Source organism: Manis javanica, chromosome 2, assembly GCF_040802235.1.
Source record: "Manis javanica isolate MJ-LG chromosome 2, MJ_LKY, whole genome shotgun sequence".
NCBI classification, from domain to species: Eukaryota; Metazoa; Chordata; class Mammalia; order Pholidota; family Manidae; genus Manis; species Manis javanica.
Genome location: NC_133157.1, coordinates 2,161,446 through 2,182,082, shown reverse-complemented (window position 1 = coordinate 2,182,082; position 20,637 = coordinate 2,161,446). Strand labels below are relative to the sequence as shown.

The window sequence follows — 20,637 nt, the reverse complement described above, 5'->3', positions numbered from 1 at the left end:
ACATCTGACCTGATTTAGCTATGACAAGGCACACGGTGTAGATTCGCAGGGAAGAGAGAGACACCAACATCTTTCTCGCTCTGTGGTAAGTGTCCCTTTTCTCCAGGTAACTCTGGACATTAAAGCCAGAGTTTGTTTGACCTAAAATGATATATACATATGTACACATATGTATATATCCACCTAGAGTTCACTCAGCTTCAGAATGATCAAACTGAGAAATTATATGCACCTTAATTAAGATATACATGCATGTTAATTAGGAACCTAACCTAGATGTAAATGAACAAGTCAAATTACACAGCCCTTTCTGACTAGGAATTGCCGAGGCTGTCTTCCCGTCCTTTTTATGCAAATGTTTTCCTTTGATGGGCTCCCTGCATGAAGCAAGAACTCACTTTGAAAAGCCATACCTTATACAGACAAATGACAAGCTAATGAAGTTATAAGTCTATATTACAAATAAAATAATAGCAGGCCTGTTCCTGTTTTGGGTGAGAAATGAGCCAATTGCTCATTGGAGGCAGGTGGTCATTCATGTCTTTGCTTCTGACATGCCACCACGGATGATCCGGGAAGGAGATTGTGACTTGCCTGACCCAAAAGAGTTTGTGTCTCTCCTTGAAAGGCCAGCCCTCCCTTCTCTGCGGTGGACTCAGGTTCCTCTAAAGACGAGGGTATCTTTAGCAGCCCTGGCTAGCTCGTCTTTGCAAGCATCGTCCACACAAGCATCTCCCAGTTCCAAAATGTGGGGTGATTCGGTTCCAGGGGAAGAAAAGCAACCCCTTGCCTTTACCGTGCTTTAATGGCCTTAAGGATTTCCACAGCAAATGTTGTGAGGGAGGTCTGTATAATTGTTAAAGCAGTTTGTTTGGACTAACTCTAGCATCGAAGTGTGATTTTTTTTTTTAAGTGACCATGAAAATATTTGTCTGTTACTGGCTGTTTAAGGCAGGCTAGTGAGCTAGTTCCTCAACAGTATTTCGTTTTCTTGCTTGCAGGGCTAACTTAAAAGCGTTTTTTCAGCGCTGCAGTGACTGAAGAAACAGTCCACCCCATGTAACCATGAAAGAGGGCCAGAGAGTTTTTTGCACCATGCATTTTTACTATTATTTCCCAATACTTAGCACCATTTCACTAAGGAATCTTGAACACAACCAGGATCTCTTTTGCATGCGACTGTAGATGCATTTCATGAATAGTTTGAACACTTGTCAATGCATTTTTTGAAAAAGAAAAAAAAAGAGAAACTTTGTGTATGTGACTTAAAGCATGTAACCTTAAGATGTGGCATTCTAAACTGACAATAAAGACCTTTCCCAAATGTGTTGGTGTTCTGAAGACTGTTTAATATGCTCTTCTAACTCATTTGGACCAGAATAAATAAACCTGTAAATATGTGCATTTTCCCTCGCCTAGGGAGAAGCCAGGCCAAGGCAGGGTGTTACAAGTTTTTGCACGCATCGCACTGAACCCAGCTTATTTTGACCTTGCAGGCGATAAAAGCGAAAATGGATGAACTTAGGCCTTTGATACCCGTGTTGGAAGAGTACAAGGCCGATGCCAAATTGGTATTGCAGTTTAAAGAGGAGGTCCAGAATCTGACGTCAGTGCTAAACGAGCTGCAAGAGGAAATTGGCGCCTATGACTACGATGAACTTCAGAGCAGAGTGTCCAATCTTGAAGAAAGGCTCCGTGCATGCATGCAAAAACTAGGTAGGCCCAGACCCTGCAGGGGCGTGGCACTGCACAACCCACCTCGGCCCACACGAGGCCTAGGGGAGTGGTGCTGAAGTGGACAGCGCCCGCCTGGCTGCAGCGAGTTGATGAGATGATGGCTGGACTAGGGCTTCTGGGTAGGGCTACCCTGAGGGATGGCGAGGAGTTAGGCAGCAGCCCCCACCCCAGGGTTGTCCAGTCCTGTGCAACAGCCAGCTCACAAACCCCATGCAGTTGCACACCTGGAAAAAGTAGGATGAAATTAGATGTTACGTACCATCTGAAGAATGCATGTGTGTGCGTGCTTGCTGGAGTGAGCTTTTAGGACACAAGTTCTTAGGACTGGAAACACACCTCTCAGATTCCCTCCAGGGTGAGAAGGAGGGCCGATGAAGCTCCCAAGATATGAATCATGCAGAGTTTGGATAAAAAAGAAAAGAAAATTCAATCACATCACAGTAGAAGTTGCCATTCACAGCAAGTGGAGTCCTGGAAGGCGTGGAGCCTGCAAGCTAATGAGCGCCTTGCTCCCACCCATATTTTCTAAGCACCCCCAACTTGGGGGAGCACTTTGGATGTTTAGTCCAAATGCCCACTGCGTCACCCCCTTTCCTGTTAGCTGCTTTAGCAAAGCTGAACGTGTTACTCCCCAAGTCTACTTTTAAATAGCACCTTTTAAATTCCAATTCCATTTTTAGATTTTCTTAATGAAGGTGATCTAGCCCTTCTCACCAACCATTTTTCATACAAAGCTTTTTTATTTGAAGTATACATTTTTTAGAGTTACTCAGGGTAATCTTTAGGGTGCTTCTGCTGTGTGAAGAAGTTTCCGTTAGGTTTAATTAGGTTCTAACTTGATTCTCTTTTTATCCCTCCCCACCCCAAATGCCTCATTATAAACTTAAGACACCCCCAAGGAACAAACGCTTCTACAAATCCCAGTGCTGTTGGGTGAGAGGATATTCAAAAGGCAGGGAAGTAGAGCTGGCCAGCCGTTTGGGGTGAACAGGCTCTGCGTCTAGTCCCCTGTAATGCTGTTCAAGTGTCCTAGCAAAGGCATCAGCTCTTAACTTCCCTAGTTCTGGAGAGGACAGGTGGGAGTTTAGGCAAGCACACGCCTCTGCCCTGTCCCAGAGGGACTGGTGCCGCGTTTTCCCGGTGGTGTGTGGGGCTGGGGACCTGGGACCATCCCAGGAGGGGTCTGCGCCGCACCCTCTCTAACTGTTCTTCCCATGTTTGTTGACATTCCGGGAGTCGGTGAGAATGCTTGAATTGTTAATGATTGTGGGGATATTTCCGCTGGCACAGTCTTTGGGTTTTTGCCCACAGTTACCCCCAGGCCCCAATCGCCGCTTCCTCTCCAGATGCTCCGAACGTGGAGGCGTCCCCTCAGCCCAGGGAGAATCCAGGGTGGGTGGCTGTTGGTTATTTATTTCCCACGAGCAGCATTTTCTCTCCCTGGTATGCAGACTGTGTATACCAGGGAGAAAACCCTCCCACTTCCCAATTAAGGGATCAGGGAGCTAAATGGAAATTCAGAGCAGAAAGTTAACTGGCGAGAAGCTCAGAGCCCTTCCAGGCAGAGCAGCCTTCCCGGCTGTACGTGGCCTGTTTTTAGCAGCTGGGTGGACATCCCCGGGTACTGTGAGAGTAAGGACTGAGGAGGAGTAAGCCCCCAGGGGCCGTGTTCTCCACCGTAGGGGTGCAGCCACGTGGCTCACCTCTGCGTGTAATTCTCTCTTCAGAAAGACCTAGACATGCAGGTAGACCCACCGAATCAGTCTGCAGGTGGGGCCCGGGGATCTGCATTTAACCAGCCCCGGGGGGATTTGGAAGAACACCAAGCTGTGAGAGCCCGGGTAGGGGGGAGGCAGTGTTGTAAGATGCTGAATGCCACTTTGTAGCTGTGTGACTGTCTCAAGGCTCTGACATCTCAAGTGCCAGCCACTTGTTCCTCCTTAAAATGAAGGTGTAAGAGTCCCTGTACCCTGGAGTCAGTGCAGTGGGACACAGACGCCGCGGCACCTCGGGCTGCCCAGTGCACGACGGTGCCCAGTGCAGGACGGGTGATTGTGGGATGGATAGGAGCTAGGTAAGTGGGTGGTGATAGACAGACAGACAGACAGACAGGTAGGTAGGTAGATGGTTAGATACATGATAGATGATGGATAGACAGACAGATATATGATAGGTAGGTAGATGATAAATAGATACATAGTAGACAGACGGAAGGTAGACTTGGTGGACAGACAGATGACAGATTTGGCTGTTGCCCCTCCCTCTCCCTGGGTTTCTCAGTAATAACAGGGACTAAGTTAGTATCCTGTGGATCCTTAATTTAGTCATAATTTTAGCCCTGCACATCCGCACCATCTCTGCAGCCTGTTTCCCGAGGGGTGGGAGTCGCCCACAGGCTAACGCAGGGGAGGCAGCCATGGAGCCCACAGGCACCCCTGGGCAGGATGCCCGCAGGGTGACTGTCGTGGGGTGGTGGCCTGCCTCGCCCCTCCACTCCTCAGCTGCGTCTAGGTCCCGCCATGGGTGTCTTGGTCCAGTGAACAGAGGCCTGTCTCCTTCCTGGTGTGGCCGTGGAGGACGGGTGTCCCTGCAGTCCCCCAAAAGGGCTCTAAATTCCATCTCTCTGCGTCACCCCCTTTCAAGTTGACGGTGCCGATGATCCTGACCCAGAGCACATGCAGGAAAAACTAAAGCCTGGAATGCAGGCCCCATTTGTTTTCTGTTTCCATTTGTGAAGATCCTTCTCTCAATGGGACTGTATGTTTTTCATAGTGGCCCACGTGAGACTTGAATCTGAAACTTCCCAGAACTGGGCAGAAGTTCAGCACCCTGGGGGTCCTCTGGGAGGGCTCGGGGTCTCACCACTCCCAGCAGCTCCTCTCATTCTGGGAGGGGAGGGCAGAGCTGACCCCAGCCCTGTCCCCTGAGCAGGGTGTGGACTTCTCTGTCACCCCATAAAGTCTGTGGAGTCAGCCACCCCCACGACTAAGCTGACTGAAGCCAGACCCAAGGCAGAGTGCGGCTCATGCACATCGGTGTGGCCCGGCACGTCATGTGCCTTCAATTTTCTGGCTGTCAAATGAGGGGAAAAGAGCTGATTTTTAGGGCTTCCCCAGGTATACCATCCTGGGACCCAGATGCTAAGAGGCTTCTTAGTTTTTCTTTTAAAGGGTGGGAAGGAAGTGCCCAGACACCTATAAGCTCAGGCGGAGCCCCAGCTCTGGTGTCCGTGGGGTCTCCTCGTCCCACCAGGAGCACACCTGAGCGAAGCCCCAGAGCCCCGCCAGCCAGGGGGAGCTGCGCCCGCCAGAGCCCAGGCTGGGAGAGTCAGAGCGCGGGCGCTTTCCCAGTCTGGGGTGTCGGGGCGCCATGCTTTGCCCTGGGGCTCGCTCTCCTGGGGAGGCACTTCCGAGGCCTCCCTATTCCTTAACCCTGGAGATGCGGGGAAGGGTCGAGGCAGAGAGACTGGCCCTCACCGGCTCCGGGGACCTGGAGGGAGCCGACAAGCACGCTCCTGGCAGGGACCAGGATGAAGTAGCACCTGTGGGTTTGCGTTTGGAGGAGGACTGAGAGCTTGGGTCAGGACGCCTGGGTCTGCAGGAGAGCCCGCTGGACTGGCAGGGAGGAAGCACCCCAGCTCTGAAGAGCAGTGGCTCATCCGTGAGAGCTGAGCAGGGTCTGGAGGGGCGTCCCCTTCCGGGGTCCTCCTGGAAGTGCCTGGGCTGTGCATCTGCCCCTTCCCGAGCCCTTGGGAGGGCAGGATGTGTGACCCTCCCTTCGCCCCCTCCCAGGCTCTGGCTCTGAGCATGCGGCTGGCCATGGGGGGCTTCTGAGTCCTCAGGGGATTTCATCTGAGGGGAGTTAGTCTGTTCAAGCCCCCAGCTTTGCAAACGCCTCCCAGCCTTTAAGGGATAAGCCCTGGATGCACGGGGTGTGCTGGGCGGCCTGGGATGCGGGCTGCCCGCTGTGGGGCAGCCAGCCCCTCGATCTGGTCTCTGGCCTCTCTCTGTGGTGTGTCCTCTGGTCCGGGTCCCATCCGGGCTGTCGTTCAGAAGTGGCCTCCTTCTAGGAATAGCAGGGGCACATGCTTCCATCGGCGGGGCCCTACTTTGTCCCGGCCCCCAGCTCTGCAAGGCGGCCATCCTCCCCCTGAGAGTCGTCCCGGGCTCGGGGTGGCCAGGCCCTGCCAGCGAGCATGCTGTCCCGGGGCTCGGCCCCTCTGGGGCGCCCGCACAGGGCCCTGCCTGGGCCCCCCCCTCCTCCCCTGCCCTCCTCACACACACCCCGAGCCGTGCGTGACAGAGGGACTCCTGCCCGAACCGGATGTGCCAAGACTCCGCTGTGAGGCTCGGCCGTGGGGCTTTTTTAGATCCTGTCAGTTCCCAAGGTCTTGGCAGAAGCAGTCTGGACAGAGAACCAAAAATAACTCCCTGACTCAAGGCAAGGGGGGGGCCTCCTGCGCCGTGGGCCCTGGAGGCCTGAGCTGCGGCCAGTCACGTGGAGAGTGGGGCTCCCAGCCAGCAGGGCCCTCTGGCTCTGACAGGACCGTCAGGCTCCTGCCCAGGGCTGGGGCTGGGGCTTGTGCCCTGGAGCACGGGGCCTGGGTGAGGGATAGGGGTCCCTGGCGGGCAGGCCAGGAGACAGCGGTGGCTGGGGAGGGTGTGGACTGGCCCAGGGCAGCCTGGCCCTGCCTTGGGAATGGGGCCCTTCTGCAACTGATTCACGGTCATGACAAGGCCGCTCAGGGGGTGCTCCCTCCCCTCAGGCATCCTTCTAGAAGCCCTCGCCCCTGGGATCCCACCACCATCCTCTGAGGCGGCCTCGCCACTGTTACTCATTCTATAGAAAAGGGAAGCCATCCTTGCTGCCCGCAGAGGAGGCCGGCCTCCACCTCCATCCCCTCTGCTGGGACACAGGGCAAAGCAATAGACAGACGAGGATTTTCAGAAAGATGAGTCATTCATTCATTCATTCATCATTCATTCCGTCACAGCTCCCCAGGCTGAGTCGGGGGAACAGGACGGGTCCTGCAGGAGTCCTGCCTGGGGCACTAAGGCCCAGACCCGGGTCCTCACCCCACGCAGTGCATGTCAGGGGGGACGAGGTGGGCCGAGCTCTGAAGGGAGAGGTCTCTGGAAGAGACATCGGTTTGCCTGACGCCTCAGCAGACAGGTGGGGAGGCAGGCGTGGCACTTGAGCAAAGGTGTGGAGGCGGGAAGAGCTGGGTGAGTGGCCAGCCTCTGGGCCAGGCCGGGGTGCTGACCCTCCATCTTCACCATCTGAGTGTGACGGGGACACAGCTGGTCTCCTTCGGGGATGGAGCTCTAGTCTGAGCCAGCAGCGCAGGGTGAAGCGGCTGGGACCCACAGCGGGCTGTTGGACAGAACACCAGCAGGCTCTGCACGGGCTTCCCGGCCATGACCCCAGCGGGTGCCAGGGCTCCTTTGGACCTCTTCTGGGGCCAACCGGACTAGTGCTCGCTGGCTCAGGGCTGGGGAGGCTCTCCCATGGGAAGTTCACAGGACGGGATGCTGCCTTAGCCGCCACCTCCGGGCAGCAAGGAGGACTACAGGAAGGCAGTCCATGGTAGAGATGCCCCCCGCCCACTCAGAGGGTCTGCTGTCTCCCGGGGCAGCCCAGATCCCCGCAGGGCCGCCTGGAACAGAGAGAGTGCCAGGCGAGGCCAGCCTTCGCTCACGCCCGTCCTCCTCCAGGAGAAATACTTAGGGAGCCCCGCCCCGAATCCTCAAGGTGGAAAGCTGGCCTGGGACTCTTGTGAGCAAGCAGTCTCGTGAGCTTTCTGAGAACCCCCCCACTTTCTTCACTTCTGGTCGCTGTAGATGCTGGCTGGCCTTGGACGTGACCCCCAGCCCATGGCTGAGGAGGGGACGCCCAGGACCAAGTGGACTGCTCGGATTTTCAGCAGTGACCCTGCCTGTCTAGAGACATGCCCTCCAGCCCTGCAAGCAACGCTGCTACTGAGAAACATGGGCAGCGGGGGGACAGTGTCCGCGGGAGAAAGCGCGTGACTCCTGAAGCTGGAACAACAATTAAGCCCGGAGAAGGGGTGGATGGGTAAAAATAGGTGCGGGCCAGAGGCAGCGGCCCTGCAGCGGGCCTCGGGCACTTAGGAGCAGGGCAGCGTGGCTTGATGGGAATCTGGGTGCAAAGCCAGCCTTTCTTCTGCCCGCCGTCAGCTCCTGATCCCTCTGTGTTGCTCAGAGATGGGTCTCCTGCCAGCACAGAGAAGCGGCAGCGCCAGGCGCTGGGCGGGTGGGTATTGGAGTTGTACCTTTCCAATCTTGTTTGATGGTGCTCATGGATGTACTCACCCCACTTTAAGTTTGTGAGAGAGAAGGAGGCACCCCAGCCTGTGTGGACAGGGGAGTGGGCCGGGCCTTGCCCCTCCACTTCGCAAGGCTAAACCGAGGTCGCTGGGCCAAGTCACTGACAATCTCCCAGAATGCCCAGAGCTCCTCCGAACGCTGCAGACCACTGTGCACATATGCTAATGGGGTGGCAGTTGAGCAGTGCCACACAGGCCTTGCCTGGAGGAAGGGCAGGACGTTCAGAAGGCACAGGCCCCCGCTTCCACCTCCAGAGGTTGAGAATCTGGCTCCTACGGCCCCTCCGCGTCTGGCTGAGATTCTTGTGCTCCAGAAGACTTAAGTGTCTGAGCACATAGGTTGGCATCTGAGCAGGAGGAGTGGGCTTTGCACTCGGCATGGTAGCTGCCCCCGGGCCATCAGGGGCAGCCTGGAAGGCTGGGGAGCTAGGGGAGGGGCACTGCACAGGCTCCTGGGCGTGCTGGGGTCAGGTCCAGCCGGCAAACTGTTGAGTGGCCCTGAGCGAGCCCCAGCCGTCTGCAGCCTGCATCTGAGATGGGAGGGTGCTGAGGTCATGCCCAAGGTCCCGTCCACCCTGGTGCTCCCTGGTCGGTGCTTTCAAAATTCCAGCTCTGCAGCCACTGGGGCCCCGTCCAGGCAGATGGGGCAACCCCGCCCTGGGCTCCTGGGTGAGGGCAGCCGGCCTTTCTCCTGGGAGGGGTGCAGAGGGGTGGGCACTTTGTCATGCAGCTCCCAAGTCCTGTTGCCCCATGAAGCAAATCTGCCTCGCACAGTGGCTGGCATGGAGCCCCACAGCGTGCCCAACATGCACCAGCCATTACAATCCCCTCCCTCCAGCAGCCCCGGGTGTCAAACTGCAGCCATCCCGCTTCCCAGGGGAGGAGACCCGGTGCGGGCAGGCGAGGCTGACCTGCCCCCAGGGGCTGCACTGGCACCCCACCCCGGCCATGTGGTCCCCTCCCTGCCTGCCCTGGCTGAGTTGCTGTCTGTTTAGGGGAGGGGTAGCTTATCCGGCATCGGGGCCAGGGTGTCACCAGGAAGAACAAGGGTGTAGGCGTCTACCAGGCACACATCCCAGACCGGGAGGGGCTGCGGGACAGGGACCCCCGGGGGCAGTCCAGGGGGCCTGGGCACTCACCTCCTCCTCCTGTGACTCTCTTCCAGCTTGTGGGAAGCTGACAGGCATCAGTGACCCAGTGACCGTCAAGACCTCCGGATCAAGGTTTGGGTCCTGGATGACAGACCCTCTGGCCCCAGAAGGCGATAACAGAGTAAGTGCCTCCCCCAGCCCCACCCTGGCCTGGATCGGGGGTCATTTGTTCAGGGGTGCTCTCATGGGCCTGGTCTCCACCCCCAAGCGTCTGGCCCTCACTCCAATGCCAGTGTGCCCACCTACCCAGCTGGCCACTCCAGCGGTGGGGACAGAGCAGGGCCTACACCCCGGGAGGGTTTGTTCTGGGAGACTCTGGGGAACGGCCCAGGTCCCTTACTGAGGTGCTGATAACCCCGAGTCACAGACAGGGACAGGGCATGCTATGAGGGCGATGGCGACGACAGTGCCCCTGCCAGCGCGCCCCGTCCCTGGGCCCGCGTGTGGCTCAGCCTGGCTCCCGGCTAAAACCCTCCCAGTTCCCAGTTCCCAGTTGCCAGCCGCTGCCACTCCAGGAAGCAGCCACCCGGCCTTTCTTGTTTTAATGACACCTCATTTGTATTTCATTTGCCATTCCTTTCATGGCTGATGGGAACTCATGTTCCCTTTTGATTTAAGAAAGAGACGGAGTACTTTTTTGTAGACTTTCCCCCTGAGTAAAAACTCAGACAAGGAGAAAGAACCACCACATGTGTCTTGATTGGGTGGGTGGCAGTCTCCTGGGGTTTGAGACCCCTGGGGATGTGGGGGGCCGAGGGCGGGCTGGCTGGGGGGAACTGACACTGTGCAGCCCCAGCTGTGAGTCAGGACAGCACCGCCTTATGGGCCCTCCGCCAGGAGGACGCGCCAGGCCTTTTGGTGAGGAGAGAAGCTGTCGGGCCTTCTCCGTCCTTGGGGGGTCCACCCTGATGCTGCCCCCAGAGGGGGCAGGCCCACAGTCTGGGTGTTTCCGTCCCTTGCCTTCAGGGACTCGCAGGAGGTTCAGAAAATAAGCAACTTAAAAACTTCGACTCTCCCTCCAGGCAGGATTGAGAGGGGCTTTGAAATTTGAGATGCGCTGAGCCTTGTCTGGAGGATCTTTAATGGAAATGGATGGATTCTGTTCTCCTGAGGCTTCTGACCTCTGTACCCCCAGACTGCCACTTAAGAGGCAGCTTAACTCATGATCGCTTGTATTTAAAGATGAGGCGGCATTGAGCTTGGCACACTTTCTTCCTGTGGGGGAGAGAGATGGGGGGACATTGACAGGCTTCCTGGAAGCCTGTCGTTTGCCTTTATCCACCAGACTCCCGTGGGAGGAACCCCCCGCCGCCCCGGCAGGCCAGCAGCCCTTCGAGATGGCCCTGCCCACGCTTTGCTGGGGAGGCGGTGGGGGGCTGGCTATGGACAGTGAACCCCGGACGGGACTGGGCTCAGGGTAAAGGTTGGTTTTGTGCGCCTTCTGAATGGTGACAGCCAGCTGGTGCCTGCAAGCTTTCTAACAATTGAATTGGCTAATTGTTACTGGGACTGTTGTTCTAGTCCGCATCCCACCTGGAAAACCCCACCTCTGCTCCCAGTTTGGTTAGGAGCACGCTGGTGTTTGCCACAGATGGTGGTTGGTGCTCAACGCGGTAATACAGAAAGAAAAACAAGATGATGCTGGCGGGTCTGCGGGACTGGGCGCCGTGGAGGCCCCACCCTGGCCCCACCCACACAGGAGGCAGCTCTGTGCCTGTAAAGCAGGCGAGCCCTTCACTGGGCGCTCTGCGCGCCCTCCTGGTCGGGTCCTGGAGCGACCCCTCCGCCGGCGGCTGCTGTCCCCGCTGTGCTGATGAGAAAACCCAGGTCCAGGACCTGCGGAGTGTCGGGAAAGGCCGGCTGACCTTCCAGGCTGGGTCTCCCGCTACCAGCCCCCCAGCCGCCCTCTCCCCTGCCTGCAGTCTGCCCGCCCCCACACCCCACAAACCCAGGCAGGCCTGCTGGCATCCAGGAGGCAAAGCCAATGCCCTTGGTGCCCAGAGGGTGAGCCCCAGTCTGGACTCCACCCATACCTGACGCTGCAGAGAAGCCTCCGGGTGGACTGAATGTCCTTTGGTATCAGTTTCCTTTGTGCAGAGCCTAGTCAGATGATCTTTTCTGACACCAAGGATGGAAGCGGCTGTTCCCCACCCCACCCCCTGCCCTCATGTCCTGGGGCAGTGAGGCTGTAGTTCACAGCGCCCTCGGTGTGGCAATGGATGCTTTTGATAGTTAGACATCTATTTTCTGCTTGATGATTTGATCGCCCTCCAGGAAAGGAGGCCCTAGTGATGGACAGAGAAGGGACGGTGGGAAGAGGGGTCTTCATGGGGAGCTGAGGATTCAGCAAGGGAGGAGGCAGGGCTGGGCTGGCAGGGCCCCCAGGGGCACTTCGGAAAGTTGGCAGCCCCACCCCAAGTTGGGTTCAGGCCATTCCAGCCACTTACTCAGCACAGCCACCTTGAACCCTCCTGCTAAGTAAGTGACTGTCGCCGCTGCCCCCTGCTAACCGACAGGTCCCCAGGCCCCGACATTGATCCGGAGGAGCAAGCGCTGTTTTGTTTTATTTTGAGCTTCATTCTCCCATCCAGTTTTGATCCCACACATGCAGAGAACAACTATCTCCATCCGCGTCAGCTTCAGTGTGGGCTGCCACAGAGGGTGTGGCAGGAGGGGGGTGGCCAAAGGTCCCAGGGAGGGAAGAATTTCGGGGACACCTGAGAATTTCAGAGAGCCCATCTACAGGGCCGCAGGAGAGCCTGCGCAGCTCCGAGGGCCCACTGCCTTTGCACTGAGCAGAGTTAGCTTGGGCCCCTTTGTGTCCTTTGCCCTGACTCGTTCACAAAGCACCAGACGTGTGCCAGGCGCTGTTCTGGGCTCTGGTGCTCTCCCACCATGTCCAAGTGATGTACCCACATGCTTCTGATGGCACCCTGATGCCAGGCTGTGCCCTTCCCCACACAACCCCCTTCCCCCACTCTGGATGCGTTGACTGCCCTGTGGAGTCTGGTGACCGCCTTCCCTCTGACTGGCCTGTTTGCCCCCTGCAGTCCCAGGCCGGCTCATGTCAGACATTAGAAGGGGGCCCATCCCCTCCTGGCCGCCCCAGGAAGTTCAGTGTCAGGGTGAGATCATCACCGAGACGTTACATTTTTATGGACAACAGTGAGCTTGGCTCGGTGTTTGAAAGTCCTCCCTGTCATCGAAACGTGGTCAAAGCCATCCTGGTATTTTATAAGGGTCGTGTGGAACGCCATTGCTTGAAGGCCAAGTTATCCGAAATGTGGTAGACAATCAGGTGTGGCCGGTGGCCACCAGAGCCTGCAGGCAGGTGCTCGGTGGACGCGGGCACCCCTCCAGCCCCTCCTCTGGGGGAGCAGACACGGTCTCGGGGTGCTGGCTCTGCTGTAGCTCCTCACTCCATGGCCACATCAGTGCCTTTTGCAGAGTGGTACCAGACTGATGCCCCCACCCCGCCCTGCCCTGAACTGAGATTGCCCTCCTCACTGGAAAGCAGACAATCAGGAGAACCCCAAGCCTCAGTAAACCCCCACCTGGAACGGAAATGCAGACGAGATGGGGAGGCCTGGGTTTCCTTACTGGGGGTGCTGTTTTGGTTCTGGTGAACTTCTTGAGCTCACCCCCTCCGAGTCTGGCACTTACAAATGAAAAATCTAAGATTTGTTTTATCTTTTCTGGCACAGGGGCCTTCCAGGGGGTTTGTGGGGGTGCTGGGGCCAGTCCCCCAAAGGCAGGCAGAGTCAAGGAATGGAATGTCAACAGCCAGTTCCCTCCAAGTCTCTGGGCCTCTGAACAGGGGTCTGGAGCCGGTGGGCCCCGGGACCCCTGCCCTGCCTAGGCTTCTGGGATCCCATGGGGGACAGCACCGTGGTCTGGATGTCACTGAGGCTCTGGGCTGTGTCCAAGGCTGACCTTGCTGTGGGCTCACTTTTCGGAGGAGCTACGCACGCAGTCCCCCACTCCCATGGCCCTGGAGGCCATAGAGCCTCTTCCCTTTGGCCGGATGTGGGGCTGGCGAGCCCTGGAAGGCTTCGAGGGCTGTCTAACCCACGAAGGGTAACAAGCCCGTTCATTCTGTTCACCCCACTACTGAGACCTCCCCTTCTGGGGGCCCAGGAGGTGGCATCAGGAATGTTCACAGCTGGTGGTTACTGAACAATCATACGTAGGAGGGCCTAATGAACCCTTTTGCAGCCAGGGGAGCTGAGGCCTAGAGTGGGACAGCAGCACCCCATCCCGGGGCACATGCTGAAGTGTGGGGCCCAGACCCCCAGCAGACTGGCTGGGAGGCCTCCCTTGTCTTGGCCATCTGAGTGCCCCCAGCCTCATGGGAGCCTCTAATCCGTGGAGTCCCCAGAGCCACAGAGGTGCCTTGAGCCACATGGGGCAGGTGCTGGGGCCACAGTGGTCATGAGAGGCCCTCCCCTCTGGGCTCAGAGTTGGGAGAGACAGACAGGGACACCCCTGTCGGCAAGGATGATGTGGCAGTCCACCGGGTGTAACAGATCTCCACGCCCAGGGCAGCTCAGAAGATCTGAAAGCCATTCTCTCCCAGTCCTGGAGACCAGAAGCGCGAAGGCACAGGGCAGACCCTTCCTACCTGCTCTGGTGGTCCAGGTGGTCCCGGCTGCAGCCCCTCCAGTCTCTGCCTCCTTTGCCACATGGCTCTCCTCTTCCATCTTTGTAAGGACAGCAGGCTGGGTGTGGGGCCCACCCCAATGCAAGACGATCTCATCCAGAGATGCTTGAAGACATCGGCAAAGACCCTTTTTACAAAGAAGGTCACACTCACCGGTTCCCGGATTCGGACATATCTTTTTGGAGCCACCGTTCACCCCACTACTGAGACCTCCCCTTCTGGGGGCCCAGGAGGTGGCATTGGAAAGCTCCCTGAGGAGATGGGGGGGCGCCGTAGTGGGAGCAGCACGTGCCGGGCAGGGAGGCCCAGGACAGGTTGTGTTGGAGAGCCACGCAGGTGGCCTGCCGGGTGCAGAGGGCCAGACATGTGCTGCGGGAGGCAGTGGGGCCGAGGAGTCCGGTTTAGGGGGGTGAGTAAGGGCCAGACTGGAGTCCTGTCAGGTCCGCTCAGGTGGCAGCCAGGCCGGAGGCCAGCAGAGAGCTGGTGGCCTAGCGAAGGGGAGGGGAGGCTCAGGCCACCATTTTCGTGGTAGGTGGCACTCTGAGGTGGTGTCTGTGGCCTCAAGTGACCCTCAGCCGCCTTCGGAGCCTCTAGCATAGGAAGCCGGTGACAGCATCAAGAGAATGTCACCCAACCCCGTTCCGTGAAGGCAGGAACAGAGGAGCCCACACCTTTATTTGGGACGACAACTCCAGGTGGACTACATGTCCGCAAGCTCTTCCTCAAGACCACCAGCACCCTTAACGGTCAGGGGCGGGTGTGCCTCGATTCAGGCTCCCCGCAGGAAAGAAATGTCTTCTTGTGCTGTTCTCGCCTCAAAAGAAACTCGGGGGCGTGTGCTATCTGCACTCACTGTCAACACCCCCAGCTCTGTGGCCTCCAAAGCCAGAGGCCCTGGTCCCGCAGCTGTCTCCCGTTGCATCCCAGGACCTTTAGCAGGGAAAGAGGGGAACCGACGGACCACTTGGCCAGGCCAGACTCCCGGCCTGGGGTACCCTCACCCGCTGCAGGGCTTTGGCCCACCCTGCTGCCGTCGGGATGGCACCACTGTCTGTTGAGGACCATGCAGTACAGTGCGGGGGTGTCGGCAGCCCCCTGGTTTCCTGCCCCAGGTGACAGTGGCCACCTCCACCCGTCCCTGGGCACAGAACCCCCCCAGTTGAGAGCCCCTGGCCTGGGCCAGAGTTTCGAGCACAGGGCTTGGTCACCTGAGTTTGTCAGTGTCTGGCCATTGCTACAGCACCCAAGCCCTCTGGCCAGTTTCTAGTCTGAAAATGGGGTAATGCCAGTGCCCCTGGTACACACGTGTGCTTGAAAATTGGAAGCCAGGAGAATGCCAGCACCCAGAGCCAAGTCCGTGTGAAGACAGGCAAGTGTCAAGGCATCTTGACACCCCGGCTCTGCTCTTGGTTTTATCTGGGTGACTTTGGGTCCTGATGAGAAAAAGATGGGTCCTCCCAGAAGGGTGACACCCTGACAGCTGGAGCCTCTTTGGGGCTCCCTTCCCAGAGACTAAACTGCAGGTGTGGCCCAGAATCCCAGCTGCCTATAAATGCCAAATGCTGTATGCCAAGGCTGAGAAACTGCCCCGAGGCTCCTTCCTGGCTGGGTCTGGCCTCCAGCAGGGAGCTGGACCCCCAGACTTCTCCAGAGGCCAGTGCAGCCCGTCCCCATGCCCCTGTGCATTCTGGGAGCTCAGCCTTGCTGGGACATTGGTCTTGGACCCGGGCTGGGGACGAGAACCCCCAAGCCGTCAGTCTGTCGAGGACTCAGTTTCCCCCCGGGCGTGGCCCTGAGTGGCGTTGGGGAGGCTGTGGGGAGGGGCTCTGGCCCCACCTGCTTGCTGTGCAGCCAGAGTCGTGGTTTTCAATTTGGCTTCTGCATTTTAAGTGGGCAGGTTTTTAAAATCTTGGTGCCAAGGCCAGAACTCAAACCCGCTACATCAGACTAGTCCAGCTAGGACCCAGCCCAGGGCTTTTAAGCTGCTCAGGTGAGGAGCCCAGGCTGAGAGCCCCACAAAGTCCAGGTGTGCTCAGGTCATGAAATGCGCTGCCCCGGGGCCAGGCGGGAGAGGGTACCTCGCCTGCAGTTAGAATCACCCAGAAGCTGGAACCAGCACGAATGCCTGGCTCACCCCCACAGGTCTGATGTAACTGCCCTGGGGTGTCAAAGTCAGGGACACAGACAGCAGCCAGGCTGAGGACTGCTGGCTCCAGGCCCCGGAGCTCAGATGCAGGGGTTCAAGCGAGGCCAGATAGCTCGGGGGACCTGAGGGGGCTCCTGGAGGTATCAGGGTTCCACCTGAGCAGGACTCAGATAGGAGGGGAAGGAGAAGGTGTTTCAGGTGGGATCAGAATGAACATACTCAGAGGAGGGGGCTCTTACCATGAGGCCCTGGCCTCTGGTTATGCCCCTCCTTCTGTGGTGTGGCTTCTCAGTGGTGACCTAGAGCCATCAGCCAAGAGCTGCTTGTTAGGTAGTTAGCGCTCTGTGCCGATTTTCCTCCCAGGCTACATTGCATTTTCTGAAGGTGGTGTGCACCGTGTCCAGTTTGCAAGTTTGCAGGAGGAAAAGGTAGTTTAAAAATCCTTAGTAATTTGATGCTGATTTTCCCCCACTCTGCCCATAGGAAGGAGGCGCTGGACCCCAGGGGTACAGGGATGCCTCGGGCAGGGGCCCCACTGCCAAAGGCCCGCTTGTAAGGGAGGCAGATGTTTGCAGACATCCAAAAAGTATTCTCCTCGCTGAGGCAGGCCCTTCAGAGGTGGTCAGGAGATGGCCAGGGGGAGCTCGTTTGAGCTGAGTCTTGAAAGCGGCGGTGCCCCCGTGTCGGGAGACAGCCGAGCCGAGGCAGGGGGTCGGCTTCTGGGCAACGTGTGTCGGGGGGTGCTCTACACACCCTCCCACGTGCCCCTGATGCCCCCACAGGTCTGCCGTCGCTGGTTCTAACCCGAGACCCACATCGCTGAGGGCTGGTCTATGGGAGGCTGAGGGTGATCAAAGCCTCACAGGAGACCCAGTGTTTGAAAAAAAAAATCTCATTAAAAACAAAAAGCGCATCTGCCTCCAAGCATCTGAATGGATGTCTCAGGAACAAGGTTATGGGTTTTTTTTAATTTTTAACGCATGTGTAATGCTGCATCTTTAAGCTCCCGCATCCGTAATCTCTCCTGCAGCTCGCAGAGAGCCCTTGATGGATCAAGCAGCTGTGTTATTGCCAGACAGATGCACCGGGCCCGCAGTAGCCCAGCAGATTTCCGTCTGACTAACTGCGATGCTTTCTAATTTGCTCCCATATTGGTTGAAAATGACTTAAACGTTTGATACAAAGTCTAGACAGTTTTCAAGTCAACTGGCATTTAAGCAATAATCTGAAATCTCTTCCTCTGTAACCCCGAACTCGGGCCGCTACTGGGCTTGTGCTTGATTGTGACAATCAGGGCCTTGGGCAAAGGCCCCCATTCCTCTTGGAGAGACACTTTTCCCAGGTTGGGTGTGACAAAGAGTGATCACTCTCTCAGCATCCCAAAGGCCAGACTAATGGCGTGTGCCCTGTGGCATGCAGAAGCCTGACAAGGGTGCCAGGTGGATTCAGGAGATCGCCGTGCCTGGGGCTTGAGAATGGGTCCATACGGCAGACCAGCGCTGCCTGGCGCTGCGAGCATCTGGCCTCGCGAGGACCCAGGCAGCCACACCCTTTCCAATGCCGAGTGACTGGCTTGGGATTTCTATACACGGTCTGAGTTCTCTCCTTCCCCAAATAGGTGTGCACACCTACTGTGTGCCCTCAGCCAGCTAACAAACAGGTGTGTCTGCCGCCACACAGCCCGGAAGCATCCCAAACAGAGGGCTCGGTGTCGGGGCTGGAGAGGGCGGCTGCAGCGCATGCACAGAGGGCGACCGCGGGGCATCAGTGTCCCCCACCCTCCACAGAGCACATGTTCCCTGCCGGGGAACAGCCCTGTCCTTCTGGGAGGTGCTGTGTGGGTTTGGAGGAAGGGCATGACTTCTTTAATCTTAACCATTCTCCCCCCGGGTCCCCCGGCCCCTGCTCGCAGTGCTGAGTGAAGTAAATTCCACATTCGAGAGAGGCTGCCTCGGGGTGAGGGGCCCTCTGTCCGCCTTGGGAACCGCTAACAGGTACTGCTCTCTCCTCAGGTTTGGTACATGGACGGCTACCACAACAACCGCTTCGTCCGCGAGTACAAATCCATGATCGACTTCATGACCACGGACAATTTCACGTCCCACCGCCTCCCACACCCCTGGTCAGGCACGGGGCAGGTGGTCTACAACGGGTCCATCTACTTCAACAAGTTCCAGAGCCACATCGTCATCAGGTTCGACCTGAGGACCGAGACCATCCTCAAGACCCGCAGCCTGGACTACGCCGGCTACAACAACATGTACCACTATGCCTGGGGCGGCCACTCGGACATCGACCTCATGGTGGACGAGAACGGGCTGTGGGCCGTCTACGCCACCAACCAGAATGCTGGCAACATCGTCATCAGCAAACTGGACCCCGTGTCCCTGCAGGTGCTGCACACCTGGAACACGAGCTACCCCAAGCGCAGCGCCGGCGAGGCCTTCATCATTTGCGGGACCCTCTACGTCACCAACGGCTACTCGGGGGGCACCAAGGTGCACTACGCATACCAGACCAACGCCTCGACCTACGAGTACATCGACATCCCCTTCCAGAACAAGTACTCCCACATCTCCATGCTGGACTACAACCCCAAGGACCGCGCCCTGTACGCCTGGAACAACGGCCACCAGATCCTCTACAACGTCACCCTCTTCCACGTCATCCGCTCGGACGAGTTGTAGCTGCCTCCTCTAGAAGCCAGGGTCCGAGTCCTCACCCGTGTGGAAGTTCTGGGACATGGCTGCCAAAATGATCCCAGTGAGACTAATAATACTCATTTTGACAAATCATCAGCAACACGGGTTCCGGCATCTCGGGACGACACCACCTCCATGTTTCTCTAGGTCAAGCCGCGGGGGTGACGCGCAGGGAAGAAGCCCCCGTTTCTGCAGCTGGAACTGCAGCCCAGGACTCCCTGGCCCTCCCCACCCCCACCCCCATCCCCTTTCTGGTCAAATCACATACTAAAAAGGGAAGGCAATGACTGTTGGCCAATTCTCGCCCCAGAACATCCCACCGTTAGAATCGCATGGACATTTCCTTAGATTGTGGTCAGCTCTGATGGGCGTGGTTGTGTCTCCTTGAGAATCCCCCAGGCCACGCTCAGCGTCCAAGGGGTCCACGTAGGCTAGTTTAACTCACATCCCATCACAGCTGCTGTTTCTCGACCGTGTGTTGTGTCTTAAGTTAACTGTGCTGAGACTCCAAGTTGCCCGTGGACAGTCACAGCGCCCACCCGTGTGAACTCACGTGCCCCGTAGATGTATCGTGCAGCGTCCGTCTGTTTCCTCGAGGTGGTACCTCTGTATGTTCAGTTTATGCAATTAATGTTGTAAATGCAATGCCGTAGTCTGGATTAATAAGTGGATGGTTTTCCTTCCTAAAAAGAAAAAAAAAATCAGTGTTCACCCTTAGAGACGATCAAGTTCATGTTAGCAACGGTCAAAGGAATTATTCTCTTCTTGTTAAATTATCTAAATAATGTAGCCACAGATGAGAAGGGCTTATCTAGACGAATTTCAGTTTCCAACAGGAAAGGAATGTTCCTGAGGGCAACAGTGTGTGGAAAGTACATTTTTTAAGTAACAAAGAGGGGAACTTTGTACTATCCAGTTATCTAAGGAACAATAAAAATATTAGGAGATGTTTTTGGTTCTCATCATTCCTGGGGGTTCTAAAATGACCAAGACGTCCAGGTCCTCGCAGACATGGTCCAGAGTGGGGTGGTCCTCTCACGCTCTGGACACATTTCCCACGGGGTCTCTTACCACCCATCCCTCCAAACTCAGAGCGTGGAGAACAGCTTGTAGTCGCCCTCGCTGCTGGTGAGCCTGAATCCGAGGGCTGAACGGCAGGGAATCCCACCCCCACCCCCCACCTTCCAGCTCCTACAAGGACACCTCTGGACAGAGTCTGGGACAGGCACCTGTGTAGACACGGCGGGGGATGGGGTGCTGGGGAGCAGCTGCTGAAGACGCAGTAGACACAAACCCGGGTTCGCTCCCTAGGGCAGCAAGCGGCTGGCCTCTCTGGGATCTGGGTCCCCAGGCTGGGAGACGGGGAACCTTGTGCATTTGAGGTGACCGGGCCAGCACACAGCCCACTGTGCCTGTCCATGTCCGGTCGACCCCTGCCTCTAGGCAGGCCCTGAGGTCCCCACAGGACAGGCCACGCGTCAATGTCCCGAGACATTCTGGAGTGCCCCGGGGCTCCTGCCCGCCAAAGGGGAAGAGTGTCAAAGTAAGGCTCCCTGGGTACCCACCCTCCGGCCCTTGGCTCTGCTGGGACAGCCAGCACCCTGTGGCAGCACTGGGCTCGAACCAGGGAGTAAAGGAGGTGACATGTTCCCAAAAGAGCCTCCCGCATTTCTGACATTCGTCCTGGAAAGACAGCTGGGCCAGAGCCTAGGTGGGGTTGGACGGGGTGCAGTGACGTTCACACCCCCTGCCCTCCCCACGGCCCTTCCCCCTCCAGCTCAGAGGTCCTGCATTCTGGAAGGTTCTCGTCCCCATCGCCAAGGAGGAGCCCTTCTTCCTGTGCCCCGTCAAGTCTTTCCTGTGTTACCCATTCTCATCGGCTGCTTCTCCCCACC

General features: G+C 57.4%; 1 protein-coding gene across 2 annotated transcripts in view; it reads left to right on the top strand.

The window, feature by feature from the left end:
* The window catches only part of OLFM1 (olfactomedin 1), a 38,948-nt gene extending 19,255 nt beyond the window's left edge, over positions 1–19,693 (top strand). For both annotated transcript variants that reach the window (XM_017646009.3, XM_037007734.2), the window contains exons 4-6: positions 1,497–1,716; positions 9,249–9,355; positions 18,053–19,693. In XM_017646009.3, the coding sequence (XP_017501498.1) occupies positions 1,497–1,716; positions 9,249–9,355; positions 18,053–18,727 (1,002 nt within the window). In that variant the 3' untranslated portion in view covers positions 18,728–19,693. The remainder of the gene's footprint in view (positions 1–1,496; positions 1,717–9,248; positions 9,356–18,052) is intronic.
* The last annotated feature ends 944 nt before the right edge of the window (positions 19,694–20,637 follow it).